Source organism: Leptodactylus fuscus, chromosome 5 (assembly GCF_031893055.1).
Source record: "Leptodactylus fuscus isolate aLepFus1 chromosome 5, aLepFus1.hap2, whole genome shotgun sequence".
Classification (NCBI taxonomy): Eukaryota; Metazoa; Chordata; class Amphibia; order Anura; family Leptodactylidae; genus Leptodactylus; species Leptodactylus fuscus.
Genome location: NC_134269.1, coordinates 164,241,925 through 164,260,007, shown reverse-complemented (window position 1 = coordinate 164,260,007; position 18,083 = coordinate 164,241,925). Strand labels below are relative to the sequence as shown.

Here is an 18,083-nt window from a genome sequence, read left to right as displayed (position 1 = left end):
TCTAATTAAAGGCTTGGGAAGAAATTGTAAATTTAATGGACCAGATACCGCAATGTTCTTCCTTTGGGGCCTGGAAGTCACTTCTATTTTTTAATAATGGATATCATATCCTTCCCTAAACAAAAATAGCTCCCTTAGTTACTGTTATTAGAGTCTTGATATCTCAACATTAGAAGAATACAATTGTTTCTTCGACGTCAGAAATCTGGTGAAAATCCAACTTTATTATGGGAAGGCAAGGGGACTGAGAAAAATCTTCATCTTCCTTGCAAAATGCAGTAAGTGACTTGAGTTTGAAGTTGCAATGTATTTATTCTTTGCTTTGCTAATTTTCTAATACCAATGTCTGGGCACTTTGTTGCTGCAACTGGTTATGTCTATGTAGACTTTCTGTTGTCTGGTTTCTTTACTAATATTCTATTTTAGTCCTCACATACATACCATTGATATATTTCCATCTATGACATGTGCCTAACTAATTGGTTGCAACACTATTGTCAGGTGGTCTTAAGTGATTGTTCTTTATTTTTTATGTAAAACACATTTTATAGTATAGATTCATCATTATTTCACTAGGGTCATACCTAAATAAGTTTATTGAGAAAAAAAGATCATTACAGTTGTATATCGCACATTTCCCACCTAAAAAGCAAAGCTGATGGAAGGGACTTTCTATTTTTAATTTAGCATTGCAGTCAATAAAGATAGCTACAAACAGAATGTCTCTTGTTTATATCTGTGAGTCTAAGAACATTTATTGTCCTTTGATAAAGCAGGACAACGTACCCACTGAGTCAGTGTGAATTTACCCTTTGAAATGCATTGCATAAACTACAAGGGCTTACTTAGTATAAGTTGTTCTCTATAAAAGTTATGATGATATGTTCAAGATTGCATGAGGGTCTTCATTGTAGAAATACAACCGGACAATTCTTGCAGAAAGAATTTTCATTCTGTCTGGGGATTAGTATTCAAGGGTGACATTACAAAATAAATATCGGGGCGATGCACTTTCACATATAACACACAGTTAAATTCACCTAGATTTTAAAGAAACAAAAATGTTTGCATAGAGGCTTGTTTATTTTAGATGTTGAAGAACATAGAACTCCCATAACTGTATACAGTATAGGTGAAATGCATAAACAGGAGGAAGTCAGTTGTGAAAAAAGAATAAGATGGAGATTGGAAAAAAGGTATCGCCAGCCGACATGATGTTGCCTGGAAAAAAAAAAAATTGAAGCAATTAGCTCAAAGCATTATTTACACACAATTGTGACACATTATTTAGGTAAAGTGAGCACCACAATATGAACAGTTATAAAGCTACCTCTTTGAAATCAAATATGGTGTCTTTCTAATAATATTGTCTGAAATACTTCTTATACTTATGCTTTTTACAATACAATACTTTTTTTTTTACAATGCTTGTTATTTCAGACTTCTAATGTAATGTGTGGATGTGTTTTATCTAATGGATTTTGGAATAGATTTGTTTGTAATTTGTATAAAGTTTTTAGGGTATCATACTTACAGTTCACGGTTGACTTAAATTGCATACTGCCTCTCTACAGCCCCTCAATGATCTGTGTGAGTCCTCCAGTAACATCAGCTATGATGGTCTACAAAAGAATAGAAACTTAATAGAAACCTTAGGCTTAAAGAACACAAATTAAAATACATCCACAAAAAAAAACAAGTTTTACACCTAGTGTTCTTAAATACTAGAGTATATTCAAAAAGTATATAATGCTGTCATCAATTGCCCCACCAGATGAAAAAAATTCCTTCCCAACTTTAGGTATGGCAATTGGACTAAAACCCTGGATCAACATCCTATCTGAAAAAAAATTCTAATTCTCATAACCTGCGATAAGCTAAGCATTTAGGCTTTATAGTACCTTAAATTTAGAGTTATCGAAGTAAACCCTAGGTATTATAGGTATTATAGACTGGTAGTGGGATAGGGTTTAGTGAACATTGAACTAGAATAGTTGTAGACATACATATACATTACTTTGAAAACATGAATTTAGTAAAATAAGACTTAAAATCTTACCAAGACGTCGGCAATCTTTGTTAGGTAATGGTTCTATAATGATAAAAAGCCAATAACAGAGATTGGAATTCATTCATTTCATGTGTTACATTTCTACATTTAAAATAACTACACCTGAAAGTATGTAATATGAACCATACTGATGTGAGACGTATCTAGTTCATTAAGAGACACATGCCTCCTAAAAAAAATTGTTACAAATTTTTGCATGTTTGTCTAGTTTTACCAACATACAAAACAAAAGCTAATCTATGCTAGTTTCCATTTTTGGCCACCTGAAGCCATGTCCCTTCTGTGTTTTGAAAAAAGTGTGTGAGCGGTGCAAGATAGTAAAAAAAAAAAGTCACAAATTTTGCTGTATATAATTTGTGTGCCAAAGTTTGTAAATCCATACAGTTCAATTATATGAGATCAACACTAATCAATTATCATTCTTACCAACACACTGCAGGCAAGATCTCTGACATCTTGAGTAAGAGGAACATCATTCTATAAATGATATTAAAAATATTAAATCATTAGATCTTGCGTAATCATTTTTTACATTTTTTAAAAACTTTGACAATGACTGTGACTTACAATGAGGTCACCGATAATGGGAATGTCTTCCTAAATAATGGTGGAAAAAAAAATATTACTCCAGTATAAAATCCAATTTTATCACATATTATTGTTAAGAATTTAAGATTAGAAAAGTATGTTAAATTTTTTAAAAAAATATACAAATTGCAATATAAAAGTATACTTTAAGCTAAGCTTACATCTTATAAGAGCATTATGTCTGGGTTATAGACTGGTAAATTCTGTCTGAGGTGTGCCTAAACCGGGGGTCAGCAACCTTTGGCACTCCAGCTGCTGTGAAACTACGACTCCCAACATGCTACATTCACTTCCCTGGAAGTGCAAAGAACAACAGAGCAAATATGCATGCTGGGAGTTATAGTTTTACAACAGCTGGAGTGCCGAAGATTGCTTACTCCTGGTCTACACTATAGTTTACTAGGGGCCCAGAGGAATCACTGTAACCATATTAGGTCTTCAGGAAATGTAATCGATAAGAGGTTAGTGGGAGTCCTGCATGTGAGATCCCCACTGATCTCTTATTGATGACCGATGACCTGTTCTATGTTGCATGTAACTGTATTAGATCTATATTTCTATTAAGTCTTGTCAAACAAGCTTTCAGAGATGAAAATTAGGCAGTGATGGCAATAGCCCTTTACCCTTCCTTTTGAATTATTTATGGCTAAAATATAAATTTCTATGAAATGTGGAATAATTTACAATTTACATTATTTATACTACAGCTGGTAGTATGGAAAGCTTCTTAAATGTATAACTTTTATAAAGATTGATCCTTACCAAAACCTTCATGACTCTTTCAATGATGTCTTGCTAAAGTAAAGCAAAATATATTATGTAATTTATGTTAGTTCAACAATAAACATATCAAAAAAGAGATTAACTATGCTGAATTTGAGATATTTATTTAAAAAAAAAGTAGAATAAATATTGTATATAAAAGTTTGACAGAGGTAGAGAAACTTGAAATATGAAGTTAAGAGAAAAAGAAACATTCCTAAACACATAAAATCTCAGACAGGTTTAGGCTAGGTTCACATCTGCTGCAGATTCCACTTAAAGGGTAAGTTCAGATGGGTTTTTTTGGTCCGGAACCTGAGGCAGAGGCCGTCTCAGGTTCTGGACCAAAAACCGGGTAGTCGTGACTGAAAGTCGGTACACTGCACCGGCATCCAGCCGAGCACTCCGCTCCAGATTAGGTCCAATGAATGGGACTAGTCCAGATGAGGGTGTGTCTTCAGGCCGAATCACGAGGTGAAACAGCCTTAAGAATGACCATCTCTCTTCTTTTTCTGGGAGCCGGAACAAACAGGCTGCAGGAAAAAAGCCCTAACCAACTTACCCAAAATCGGTGGAGAGAAAAGTCCTGCAAGGTTTCAGTATAAAACTAGAGGAAACTAGGCAGAAAACCAACAGACCCCATTACAGCTTATGAGGTCCGTAGATTTGCACAGGTAACCACTTGTTAAGTGGCAAGGTCTCCATCTTTCAGCTCCTCATTCGAACCTGACCAATGGAGACCTGAACGCAAGTGTGAACCTAGCGTGACAGTATTATCAAATGAAAAACTTAATGCACATAGTAACGATCATAAAACAATTCTTACCAGAAAGTTGAACAGGATGAGGGAAACCTCATTAGCCAGTGTGGCAGCATCTTGAGCATCGATTGTCTGGAATAAGTAAAATAGTCTCAATATCAGATTACTATATATTAGTTTTCTTTTAAAATCTGGGGATTATCTGACATTAAAAGATGTTGACCAGTGATTAAAGTAGGCTTTCTATAATGTAACACATAAACAAGAAAGTCTGTGGATGAAGACCCAACTAAGGCCAGGGCCCCATGTTGGGTACACACAGCATTTTGACCACGGCAGAAATGGTGTGGGGAAAAATGCCGCATATTGCAGTGCCTGCAAAGTGGATGGAATTCTGACTAACCCCATCCACAAAGAGTAATAATAAACTTGCAATAATTTGTGTTAAGTAGCTCATATTTTTATGCTTAGTAACAGCAAATATTTTGGAAGTAGATAACTGAAAAGACGTAAAAGCACCACAAAATCCTGACCTTAAAGGAGTTGTGCTACTATGGACACTTTCCCTACGGCCTCTTTGTGAATGGAGCGTCAGTGCTCTTGCTGACCAGCACTCCGTTCACTTCTGTGGGACTGCCAGGACTGTAATCCCCAGAAAGAGTGAATGAAGCTTGATTCACGTAAGTGCACTAGTGCTACATTCACAAAGAGGCCTTAGGGAAACTTTTGATCCCCCGTCTTCTTGATCACTTAGGGACCCGATGATTGGGCCCCCCAGTAATTGCACACTCATGCCCTGTTCCATGGATAGTGTCCATAGTGACACAACCCCTTTAATGTTGTGTGTGTAAATTAAATTTTTATTTTGTTTTTAACTCAAAAATGGACAAATTTTGTTCTATATATGAAATTAGCATTTCTGTTTTTGGTATAGATCTGGCCCTGGCAGTTTTACACACATGCTAAAAACTGTTCCTTCGGCACATGATATTGCTTACCCCGGTTCATTGATATTTGTAACCTGCATTCATAGACTAACCTACATCATATATTCATTTTAGACAGTTTTATTGTGTATATTTGGGATGATTTATCGTGTACTATCACAAAATAAATTCAACCATCTAGCCGACATTGAATATGCTAAAATAACATTTCTCGGTACAAATACTTCACTTAACAATAGCTTAGTGTTATTTTATCCTAATGGTGGAATTTTTTTGGTTAATGCCTTGCAAATAATCTTTCATCAGGTTTTTCCACGTCTGACACTTTTTATTTACTCTTAATGTTTGGATTAGTGCAATGTAATACGTTGTGAGAAATCTGTGACTTTTTGGCAGTGTCTCCAGTATTGTTATCTGAGCAAATATTAACAACAGATGGAAAAATGAAGTTGACTTACCACTGAAGTGCCCAGAAGGTTGCTTAAAGTGCAGCCAACTCCTTTCTAAGTGACATGAATGGAAAAATGTTATAAATGGCACACAAACTGAAAACACCTTTAATATGCTAAACTGGCTTCTATGCAAGAATAGTCTCCATCGACTGATACAATGGTGGTCTTTGGCTCTAAGTCATTAATCACTATGTTTAGTAAACTGTAAAATACATAAGAAATTGTATATGTATATACAGGACATCAATGTGTTATCATCAAGATTCCTATCCATAAAGATAAGTGCCGCTACAGTACCTAACACAGTGACAACTTTGTTCTATATTTCACATTTCAGCTCATCCATTTCAGGTGAAACAGGGCTGTGCTGTAATAACATATACAGCCTTTTGGACAAATAAGTGAATGTATTGGTTCTAAAATGAATGAGCAATAAAGGGATTTCCCCCACAAGATAAATTATCCCTATCCATAGGATAGGGAATTATTTGCTGATCAATAGGGATCCGATTACTCCCACTGATCAGCAGAATGGAGGACTTAAATGGAAGTGCCAGAGATAGCTGAGTGCTGTACTGAGTTCTGCTTTCTAAAATTGTAGAATCAGCACATGGAAGATCATAGTTCTTGTATTTTCACTGAATTGCATTTAGTCTCTGTGAGATTGACTGACTCAACTTAAAGGGGTTTTCCACAAACAGTGTTAATCATCTATCTACATAACAGGTGAACTATGTTAGATTGAAGGGATTGTGGAACTATATGTTTCCACTTACTCATCATCACAGATGAAAGAAGAATGGGGGACTTGCATACCTCATACTCAACGTTAACATAAAAAGCCATTCACAACTTGCCCCCTCCATATATCTCCAACCTAATCTCATGCTACCTGCCCACATGTAACCACAGATCTTCCAAAGACCTCCTACTCCGCTCTACTCTCATCCGCTCCTCACATAACTGTCTCCAAATTTATCTTGTGCATCCCTCATACTCTGGAACTCCTTACTAAGACACATAAGACTGACCCCCACAATCACAGGCTTCAAGAAGGCTCACCTATTCAGGAAGGCCTACAAACCCCAATAATAACACTGTCACCAAACCAACATCTGAACAGTCTCTACCCTCACCTTCTGTCTCTACCCCTCTCCCTCATAGATTGTAAGCCCTTGCGGGCAGGGCCTTCTATCCCACTGTGCTAGTCGGTCATTGTTAGTACTATATCTGTTTGTTCATTTTGTGTACCCTATGTGAACACTCAAATGTAAAGCACCATGGAATTAATGGTGCTATATAAACAATAATAATAATAATAATAATAATAATAATAAATACTCGTGATTATGGTGATCCTAGTAGTGAGGCCTACAGTGATCTAACAACCAGTGGTGTAAATATAGAAGGTGCAGGAGTAGCATTGGGGTCCAGGAGGTTCAACTGACTGTTAGCCTCCAATTCTAACATAAATAGGCTTCAAAAGCTAATGTAGAAAACCCCATTTGATTTAACATTTTTAATAGGATGCCTGAACTGGATTGGGAGATGGTGGTTACATGTAGATTGGTGACTAGCTATACCAGACAGCATGTCCACAACCAGTCTGTTCACTTTCAGGTACTAATGTCTGAGTAGGAATCTATACTCATGGTAACTATACTGTTTTTATTTTGTAATTAGAAGTTATCTTACCAGAATATTGTCTACTTGTTCCAGGAAGGAAATGAAGTAAGCAACATTTTGTTGTCTCTAAGAAAAAAAAGAAGATTTAATTGAGGCACAAACAAAAATTCCGGAAAAGAGCAAAAGCTATTGGGGTGGAAATACCATTTATCCAGATTATGCCCCAATTTATTACATGGGGTGGTGAGTTATTATTAGTAAACAGCATATAAATATGGCTTGGACACTGAATATGACACAGCAAGGTGAAACACATTACTACATGTATCTTGTACTACTCTCTTTAAGGAGAATGCTAGGGTTTTCTTTCATACACTACACACTGATAATATAGATAATTTCTAGGAATGTATTTTTGATTACTCTGAAATTCTTTACTGATATGCAATATATAGAAATGATCATTGCTTTGAACACAAATCCTTACCTGTGCAACTTTGTAGTTACATAGCAGGGTTCCTAGGTTCTTCAGCAGTGCTGGAGCATCTTTCTAGAATTGATTTTTATAGAAGAGAAGTTAAGATAGGAGTATGTTGGGTTTTTTTTTCTCTAAGAACAATACTTTAGTCAATTGATATGCCAAGAGATTATACCTGTGGATTAATGTAAATCTCCACTGATACTTTGCATGAGGCATCCTTAAATTTTGGTAAATTCTACATTCTCTAGATTTCTTATAAAACAGTTTACTAGGTTAAAACCTTGGGATTCATAAACTTGTAACACATCTATAGACTATCATTGTCCATTAACCTTTTTTTCATCCCCATGACCGTCAAGTGATACAAACATTCATATATATATATATATATATATATATATATATATATATATATATATATTCATATATTTCATTCCTGATTTTCGCTTCCGAATATTGATGCAAAACACTATCCAAATGTTTGCTATGTGAACCTGGTCATCCAGTTTGATTAAAGTCTATCATCCTAATATATAATTATGGAATTTAACGATATGGGTGTGGTATGGAGGGCTTATTCAGATTTCTGTAATATTACTGTATTATATTGGTGTAAAGCTAGAAATTAGCTGCATGATGGGGGATCAATGTTGCAGCTAGTTCAATCACTAGACCTATGGAATCAATGGGATTTGAGGCTCTAATACAGTCCAACTCATATGGTTTATTAGTTAGTCTGAAGAAGTCCTTCCTCATCATATTCTACAGGATCAATATGACCTTATTTATAAACTCAGGCTGACTTTTTTATTCATTTAAAGGATGGTGGAACTATGTGCAGAAATCCTCTCTTCAAAGGCTTTTCAACAATAGAGAACAAGCGGAATGAAACAAAATGTTGCAGGCTAAAAGGTCCATGGTTGGGATGTTTTTAAGCCAGGAACTAAAATAGGGGCTCATTTTAGTCTATGTTATATAATGTTGAAGAGTCCCCTTAGAGAATTATAGTGCCAGCAAGTCTATGACATTTCATGGACATTCCTTTTCCACATTTAATCCTATAATAACCTCAACGGGAGTTTGGAATATCCTCCTACTGCCCTGTATAATTATTGAATATGATTTCCAGGTAAAACAATAAATGCTACTCAGATAAATGGTTTTATGAACATGTAAAGCATACCTTCAACAGCTGTACCAGACAGTCTATTTTTGGGACTGGTTTTGGAGCAGGCTGTGGTTTTTGAGGGACAGGTTGTGGTTTTTGAGGGATAGGCTGTGGTGGCTGTTGAGGAACTGGCTGTTGTTGCTTGGGAACAGGCTGTTGTGGCTTAGGGACAGGCTGTTGTGGCTTAGGCACAGGCTGTTGTGGCTTAGGAACAGGCTGTTGTGGCTTAGGAACTGATTGGGGCTCTTTTGGAACAGGTTTTGGTTCAGTTTCTGGAACTTTTGGTTCAGGCTTTACTATTGGTTTTGGCACAGGTGCGGCTGGTTCATCTACAAAAGGGTAAAAGTTAAATTATATAACATGACTTACGATTTTTATACTAATCTAAACTTATTTCACTAACCTTTTTTGTCAACTGGTATTGTGAAGCAGCAGTTTAAAGACAACAGGAGAAAGGCAATAGCGATCTTCATGGTGGAAGTTTTTTTTGTAGCAAACCGTGAATAGCAGCACCGAAAACAAGAACTGTGCAAATTATAACTTCAGCACTACCTGCTTTATACTGGAGCAAGGTGAAAAGGACACTTTGATGGTGCCAAAATCTCATTATCATATCTTTATCAGTAAATGTTCCTTGGGTTCAAATTCATCTTTCATCTTGTTTTATTTCCATATAGGCTATTGATAAGGATAATTTTTATGCAAAGGTTATATATTATGTCCTTTCATATAATTTAAATCATAGATTTGTCTGCAGTCTACCCAATACCATATAAAACTTTACATGACTTTGCAAATACATTCTATTGCTATTCTATTTTGTGCTCATTTACAGAATGTATTTTAGATATTCCAGGCTGGTCATTGTAGTGTTTATGCCAGACAGTTATGTGTAACCTAATGATAGTAATAATAATATTAATAACTATAGCAGAATGCAGTAAAGTATTACAGCATATTTTGAATATTATTTTGCCACTTGATATGATTTTTTTGTGACCCTTATACCAACTGTTTCTTACTATAATCGGACTCCTAACAGCATAGATAACTGTATTACTAGGAGTTTGTCTACAGGTGAAATTTTGTATTGTGAATGTGGGGTAACTCTTTACTTTCTCACTATGAAGGGAGATGATATACTCTTTTAAAGAGGACTTTTTGTCCTCAGGCATATGCCATTTTCATATACTGCTAGAAAGGCAGGCTGTCCCAGAGCAAGAGCTATCAGTGCCGTTACCGATATCTCTTCACTGTCAGAAGGGCATTTCTGACAGCCTAGCTGGGCTGTGAGGAAGACCCCCTGACAGTACTCGTCCATAGCCCTGTACTTACAGTACTCGTCCATAGATTAGTACTGCTGTTCTTCACAGCTTAACGTCATGGCTAGGCAGTAAGGAACGCCCCTCCGACAGTACAGGGCTATGGACGAGTACTGTTGGGGAAGGGTGTTCCTCACAGCCCAGCTAGACTGTCAGGAACGCCCTTCTGACAGTGAAGAGATATCAGTAATGGCACTGATATCTCTTGCCTCGGGGCACATAATGGGAAAGTTGACAGTGCGCTGACTTTCTAGCGGTATATAAAACTGCATGTGCCTGAGGACATGAAAGGTCCTCTTTAAGCAAGCTGTCTAACTGTGTTATGAAAGTGGGTTAAAGGTAAGGCATGGTAAGTGTATCATGAACAAACTGATTTGTTGAATCCAGTTGCCATGACCAGGCTATGAAGTTTTTATTCATTTTTTTTTTTTTTTGTGGGAAATGTATTTTGGTATCCTGGATTACATAATGATATCTATGTTGTTCTTTGGTTGATTAGCAGTTGACTTATGTATGTATATGTTGTGTTACTGTAGAATTTTGCTATTTTTGAACACTATAGAAATATAAAATTGTAAATTTTGATTCCATTTTAACATAAAAACCATGACATATAAAAAATATAATGTCGAGACTTATATAAAAAGGTATCATAGATAGAGATGAGCGAGTAGTACTCGATTGAATACCTCTCCTGCATAGTTATTGGTGTAATCGGTTGAACGGTTAAGCAGTAAACTCAATAAAAATTTGATGCCCCTCTCACTTTCCCTGGAGCTTTTTTGCACCAATAACTGCAGGGGAGGTATTCAATCGAATACTACTCGCTCATCTCTAATCATAGAATGTTATTCTAATAGATATCTTGCCAAAAGATTTTGAGTTTTAAGTGGTGTTACTGTTAGGAAATTGCTTTAATGACAATTCCCCAGTAGCTGCTGGAAACCCTGGAGAAAGGGGCACAAAAGACAGTGAGCCCTAAGCTGAAGCCCCCCACTGTCCCTTCTTCTTGCCGGTCCTATCCTAGGTAATAGGTGGCAATTTGGAGATGATCCCTTCCTATATATGTGATACACAGAAACGACAAGACAGACAACAACAAACAGAGGTCAACTAGCCAGGGTTCGGTAACAGTCAAGCAATGCAATGTAATGCCAAATCGAAGTCCAAAAGAATAGTCAATAGGAAAAGCCAAGGTCAGGATTAAGAATACAAGTAACAAAACAGCAAGAGAAACGCCAGCAAGCACGAGACAATAGCAAGCACCAGTGTGAATGTGAGCCAAGAGGGGAGGATGATCCCGCCCTGGACCTGACAGGAAGGCAGGCTGTCAATCACAGGGCAAGAGTAAATGTAACTACTTCATGGACAGAGGCAGACAAGGGCAGAAGTCAGGTGTGGTGCAAATTCATTTAAAGAATTAGAGCCATGTTCACACAGTGAAACCAAAAACTCTAAGCAAGGAACTAAACTGCACACGCCTCCTGCAACGCCGCATGCGAGCAGAGGGTGGCACAGTGACCTGAACAGGCAGAGATGTTACAGTTACCCTAGAAATGTTCTGTAACCTATAAATACTCTTCTGTTCAAAGACCACACAAAGCAACTTCACATATCTCTATCTATAATTCCCCAGTAGAGTTAAATGCACAAACACACACAATCTGCTTAAACTGTATTTTAGGATAGTAACAAAACTATTTCACATTATGTGGTAGTGATTGACAGGTCATGTAACATGATGTTAGCACCCAAAGTTAATAGACAAGACGGAGGAGGAATCACTTAAGTGATGACCAACTATATTCATTAATGTTTTAATTGTTAGCATACAAACCCTTTTAAACATAGTGGTCTGGTAATACATGATAAGTGCTTTGTGATTTTTCAACCAATACAATCTACAAAACCTAATGGTAAAATACTACTTAAATATTTGCTGGAGATTATTTTATTAATGCATTTGTGGGCATTATTCCAGAACTTTATCTCATACTTATGCAGGAATTTGTCATCTGATTTGCACATGTTTCATTTTTTTTTTCTAGGGATACTGGATGAAAATACAAGAACAACATTGCTTGAATAAGTACTTGAATAGAACTGTTAGTGAATATTTTACAGTGGAAGAAATGCGATGGAAACTAAGTGTGATTAAATGCGATTAAACTAGATTTTATTCAACATGAATATAGCGCTCATAGTTCTGTGTGAGATAAAATATCATTATGGACTGTGTTTCCAACTAAACACCTGGAAAATGAGGTGAAATTAACCCCAAAATGATAAGCCCTACTTTGACCTTGAGCAAACTTCATGAAATAGATTTCTAACACAGAAGATGCTAAGGTAGTTAGAGATGAGCGAACACTGTTCGGATCTGCTGATCCGAACAGCATGCTCCCATAGAAATGAATGGAAGCACCTGGAATGCAGACTTTGCCGGTGGCCAGCTGCTTAACTCCCCGCGTGCCGGCCGCTTCCATTCATTTCTATGGGAGCGTGCTGTTCGGATGAACAGTGTTCGCTCATCTCTAAAGGTAGTTTAAAGCCAGTGGTGTAAATGCCACGGTCTGTCTGTGACAGAGGTGCTGCACAAAAAAAAACGGATACAATGTTTTGCAGTCACTGTAAGGTGGATGGGATCCTAGCAAATCCAATCCAGCACCTTACGGAAAAATATGCACAAATATCCAAAATCGGCGTGGTTTTGAAATTCAAGAAAAGTAGTGAATGTATAATGGCTGATGTAGCAAATCTTGGCCAAAATAAAGGCCATTGTGTCAAATACGGACCACGATACCATACATCTACAGGTGAATTGTTAAATTCCCTCCATTGTACTTTGTTAGTGATAAATTTTGATCAATATGTTTTACATTTATTTGTAAATAAAATTCTACAATTCACAGAAAAATTTGAAAAATACTTTAAAGTAAATATATCCTTAATACACAAAACAGTTAATAATTAGAATTTATGGCATGTCTACTTCATTTAGGCATCCTTTTTTGAACATCCTTTTATATTTGTAGTATGTAGTATATTTCAAAAAAACTTCAGTATTCTATTTTTTTAGGGACCAATTCAATTCTGAAGTGCCTTGAAGAACCTACATAATAGAAAATCTCCATAAAAGGATCTAATTTTGCAAAGTGCGCTCATCAAATTTAAAAAAAAAAAAAACATTTCAGAACTTTGTTGGTCCTTTATTTATGTTTTTTTTGTGCCAATTTTCCATTTTTACAGATTTTTTTTCGTGCTAGGCAGCAAGGTTTAACAGCAAAACAAGCCTGAATATTTATCACCCTGATTTATTAGATTGTAAAAATATCCCATATGTACCATAGCAACAGCCCTCAGAAAATGAACCAATGAGCCAAAATAACCCTCAAAATACCCCATTTTGGAAACTACACCATTTGGAAAGAAATTCAATGCTTTTGTGCAGTCATTTTCTGAGGGCCATAACTTATACGGTATGTAAATGTTTAATAGGATGAGTTGATTTTTTTTTTTTATGTAGATTGTGAGCCCCACATAGAGATCACAATGTACATTTTTCTCTATCAGTATGTCTTTAGAATATGGGATGGAAATCCATGCAAACACAGGGAAAACATACAAACTCCTTACAGATGGTTTTGGGGGTTTTTTTGGTGGGATTTGAACACCAGGACTCCAGCGCTGCAAGGCTGCAGTGCTACCCACTGAGCCACTGAGTGGCCCTGTTGACATTTCATTGGAACTATTATGGGATGCATATTACCTCTTCATTGCATTTTAGTCAATTTTTCAGAGCCAATATTGTTTTTTTGTTGTTTTTTTTTTACAGCCTTCACCATGTAGGATAGATAATGCAATGGTTTAATGAGTTGTTATGGGTAGGGCAATACTTTATTTTTCAATAAGAATAGACTGGATGTGTTAAAATGGCAGAATTGCTATAATGTATGGTCATTTTATAGTTTTCTAAAATCATTTTTACTTTATTTTTTACCTTAATGGCTGATTGCTTCTCTATGGCAGTGTATTACAGCTGTCATGTGCACTCCCATTTACTGCCTATTAGATAAAGCCTCTGGCTGTACCTAAGGCAGCTTTCACATGGAGTTTACACTCCGCTCATTCTGACACGTAAACTCGCGCGCTACCCATTGAAATACATGGGAGGCTTTTTTACCTATTGCTTTCAATGTGATACGCGCGTATGCCAGCACCCATTGAAGTCAATGGGATCTGTTTTACGCCGCTCACTCTGAATGAGTTTACGTGTCAGAATGAGCGGAGTGTAAACTCTGTGTGAAAGCTGCCTTACAGGAACAGGCTTGAAGTTCTATAGAAAAGCTTATGGAGAAAAAAAAGAAACTTCTGACTGCAGTGTTAGAGCTAACAAAAAATCCTCAAAGTGAAAACACTGAAAAATGAGTTAAAATGTTATTTGTAGATCCTGCCTTAACCCCTTCCTGCTGATGGCATTTTTTGATTTTCGTTTTTCGTTTTTGACTCCCCTCCTTCTAAACCCCATAACTTTTTTATTTCTCCGCTCCCAGAGCCATATGAGGTCTTAATTTTTGCAGGACAAATTTTTCTTCATGATGCCACCATTAATTATTCTATATAATGTACTGGGAAGCAGGAAAAAAATTCAGAATGGGGTGGTTTTGAATAAAAAATGCATTTCTGCGACTTTCTTACGGGCTTTGGTTTTACGGCGTTCACTGTGCAGCCAAAACGACATGTCCCCTATATTCTGTGTTTCGGTATGGTTCCAGGGATACCAAATTTATATGGTTTTATTTACATTTTGACCCCTTAAAAAAAATCCAAAACCGTGTTAAAATTTTTTTTTTCTAAAAGTCGCCATATTCCGACGGCCGTAACTTTTTTATACATAAGTGCATAGGGCATCTTTTTTTGCGGGGCCGGGTGTACTTTTTAATTCTACCATTTTTGGAAAATATTATTGCTTTGATCACTTTTTATTCAAATTTTTATCAGAATCAAAACAGTGAAAAAACGGCGGTTTAGCAATTTTGACTACTTTTCCCGCTACGGCGTTTACTGAACAGGAAAAATATTTTTATAGAGTTGTAGAGCGGGCGATTTCGGACGCGGGGATACCTAACATGTATATGTTTCACAGTTTTTAACTACTTTTATATGTGTTCTAGGGAAAGGGGGTGATTTGAACTTTTAATACTTTTTATATTTTTTTTGCATTTATTAGACCCCCTAGGGTGTTGAACCCCAGGGGGTCTGATCACTAATGCAATGCATTTCAATGCTAATGCATTGCAATGCATTGCAAAAAATCATCCTCTCTTTTGCAGGCTGCATAGACCAGCCTGCAAAAGAGAGAATTTGCAGACAAGCCTGGGAGCCTTGTACAGGCTCCCGGCTGTCATGGCAACATGACGTCAGCCCTGGAGCATGCTCCAGGAGCCGGTGATCCCGGGCAAAACGCCCATGCGCCGCCGGGAAAATGGCGCCTCCGGAGCCTTTGACCGCGGCGCCGGAGGGGTTAATGCCTCCGATCAGTCCGGGGACCGATCGGAGGCATTAGAGCCGGTTGTCTACTGCTTAAAGCAGTAGACACCCGGCGGCTATGGCGGCCGCCCGGCTCCCGGGCGGTCGCCATAGTTACAGACCCGACATGCGCTGTACTATTACGGTGCATGTCGGGAAGGGGTTAATGAGATGAGAATACTGCTGAATGTCCCACTGCAAACTGCAGGAATGCTGGGTCAAGAGACATATTTTCCAATAAAGGATATAAGGTTCTTACTAGAGATGAGCAAACAGTAAAATGTTCGATATTCGATATTTGTTTCGAGTAGCCGCTCAATATTTTACTACTCGAATAGAATATCGAATCCTATTATAGTCTATGGGGGCAAAATGCTCATTTCAGGGGTAGGCAACAGTTGATCAAATTACACTTACCAAGTCCACGAGTGAGGGTTGGGCTGGATTCTCCGAGACGTCTTCTCCATGCAGCGTCCCTGTGGCATCTTCCGGCTCTGAATTCACTCTGCCAGGCATCGGGCCCAGGCAGAGCCGACTGTGCATGTCCGCACTACAAGAAAATGGCCGCTTACAGTCAAAGCGGCCATTTTCTTGTAGCGCAGGCATGCGCAGTCGGCTCTGCCCAGGCCCGATGCCTGGCAGAGTGAATGAACAGCCAGAAGAAGCCGCAGGGAAGCTGCACAGAGAAGACTTCTAAAGGTAGGAGAAGAACCAGCATTGATTAGCTGACTGTATAGCATTCGGCCAATCAATGCTGGTTCTGCATCGAACTTTTACATTCGAATAGCGAGTGGTACTCGATCGAGTTCAAGTATTTCGAATACCGTAATATTCGATCGAATACCTACTCGATCGAATACTACTCGCTCATCTCTAGTTCTTACCATAATTTTTTCTTTAGTGTTTGTAAGTGACATATTCAAGGGCCATTGTTTTGACCACTGCATCTAAAGGGTTTATCCGGCCTTTAAAAACTGATGGTTTATCATTAAGATACGCTGTCAGTCTTAGATCAGCAGGAGTCCAAGTTGTTAGGACCCTTGCAGAGCATCTGTTTCCCAGAGTGTTCAGCTCCTGGTATTGTTCATATGCTGGCTGGTGCACTGCTCATTTGCCATACTTTTCATAGTGGCAGTTATAGGTACTGGGTTAGGGAATGAAAATGGACTGGTAAGGCCTTGGTCCAACAATTATTTTTTTTTTTTTTTTAGAATTTATACCAAGACACTGGTCATGTTATACCCGAAACCTATGCTAGTGGCATAGGTTTAACTTCCAGCACATGGCACCTCCTATGATATGTCTGAATTACTGGAGCTTCTTACTGTAATTCTGATGTGTCTCATAACAATGCACAAAGGGATTAAAATCAGCACACAAAATATCAGTTTTAATAAATGTGTTTTTATCAGAATTCTATACAGCTTTTCCCTGATGTCTAGGGTCACTGCATTTTTTTCGACACAAAGTATGAAGCAGAATATGCCTGGGCATATCAACAACACAGGAGAGCACAATGTGAAAATCACAAATCTTCTTGATCTTTATACTTTCACACTGATCAGTGAAGCCTCCCAAGTGTGTTTGCGGTTTATTGTCCCATGTGTAGTCGGTTAGGGCATATTAACAGTCTAAGTGGGAAGTGTGTTTAGTGCCAAAAAAGAGCTTCACTTAATTTTTACATTTAATGTTTTCTTTACAGTTACAGAGCTTGTTGAAAAGGGTTGGAGATTAATATGCAAAACTGTGCACCAAAAATGTGCCAAAATTGTGCCAAAATACAGGACACTGTGTCAAAAGTTTGTTGGAAACTAAGTTACTTAATAAATGGTGTAAAGTTAGACTAGACAGTCTAAAGTAGATTTTCAAACAGCATTAGACACTTTGGAAAATGTATAGGTTTAGGTTGTCTAGTCTAAATTTAATCTGTCTAAAAGTTAGTGTCAGAATCTGAGTTCTTTGTAATATTGTTGTGTATGTTCTGGGGGTGTTTGCCTGGGGATTTAAGCCGGTGTTCTCTGGCTCTCGGGTCATTCTCTTTGCTGCTGAGCTGTGGAGTCAGGGGATTTGTATATGCCTCAGTGTATAGTTGAACTGGCTGGGTGTCTCAGTAGATGCAAGCTTCAGGTGTTTGACATTGTCATCAACCAATCAAGTATTTCCGGGGTCTGTAAAAGGCTCACTGCTGTCTTCAGTCCTTGCTGGTTTTCATTGTTACGAACTAGGATTCTTGGCTCTGTTTGGCAGTAGAGTTTTGTGGAAGTAGCACAGTCTCAGGAGCTTGATTGGAAGTGGTGTGAGTTTACTCTGTGTGAGAGTCTGTTTTTCCCTCAACATTTCTGCTTAACCCTGGTCCTGCATTTCTAGTTGCCTGTCA

The 18,083-nt window shown here is 37.6% G+C and overlaps 1 protein-coding gene across 1 annotated transcript; it reads right to left on the bottom strand.

Moving 5' to 3' along the window:
* Nucleotides 1–1,064: 1,064 nt before the first annotated feature.
* Nucleotides 1,065–9,395, bottom strand: LOC142203694 (uncharacterized). Its single transcript, XM_075274652.1, has 12 exons — nucleotides 9,259–9,395; nucleotides 8,871–9,184; nucleotides 7,694–7,756; nucleotides 7,276–7,332; nucleotides 5,587–5,631; nucleotides 4,248–4,313; nucleotides 3,422–3,454; nucleotides 2,639–2,668; nucleotides 2,498–2,548; nucleotides 2,060–2,092; nucleotides 1,535–1,622; nucleotides 1,065–1,221 (listed from the first exon to the last, which is right to left on the bottom strand). Exons 1-11 carry the CDS (start codon nucleotides 9,326–9,328, stop codon nucleotides 1,569–1,571), a joined length of 816 nt encoding a protein of 271 aa, XP_075130753.1. The 5' UTR covers nucleotides 9,329–9,395; the 3' UTR covers nucleotides 1,065–1,221; nucleotides 1,535–1,568.
* Between the last annotated feature and the right edge of the window lie 8,688 nt (nucleotides 9,396–18,083).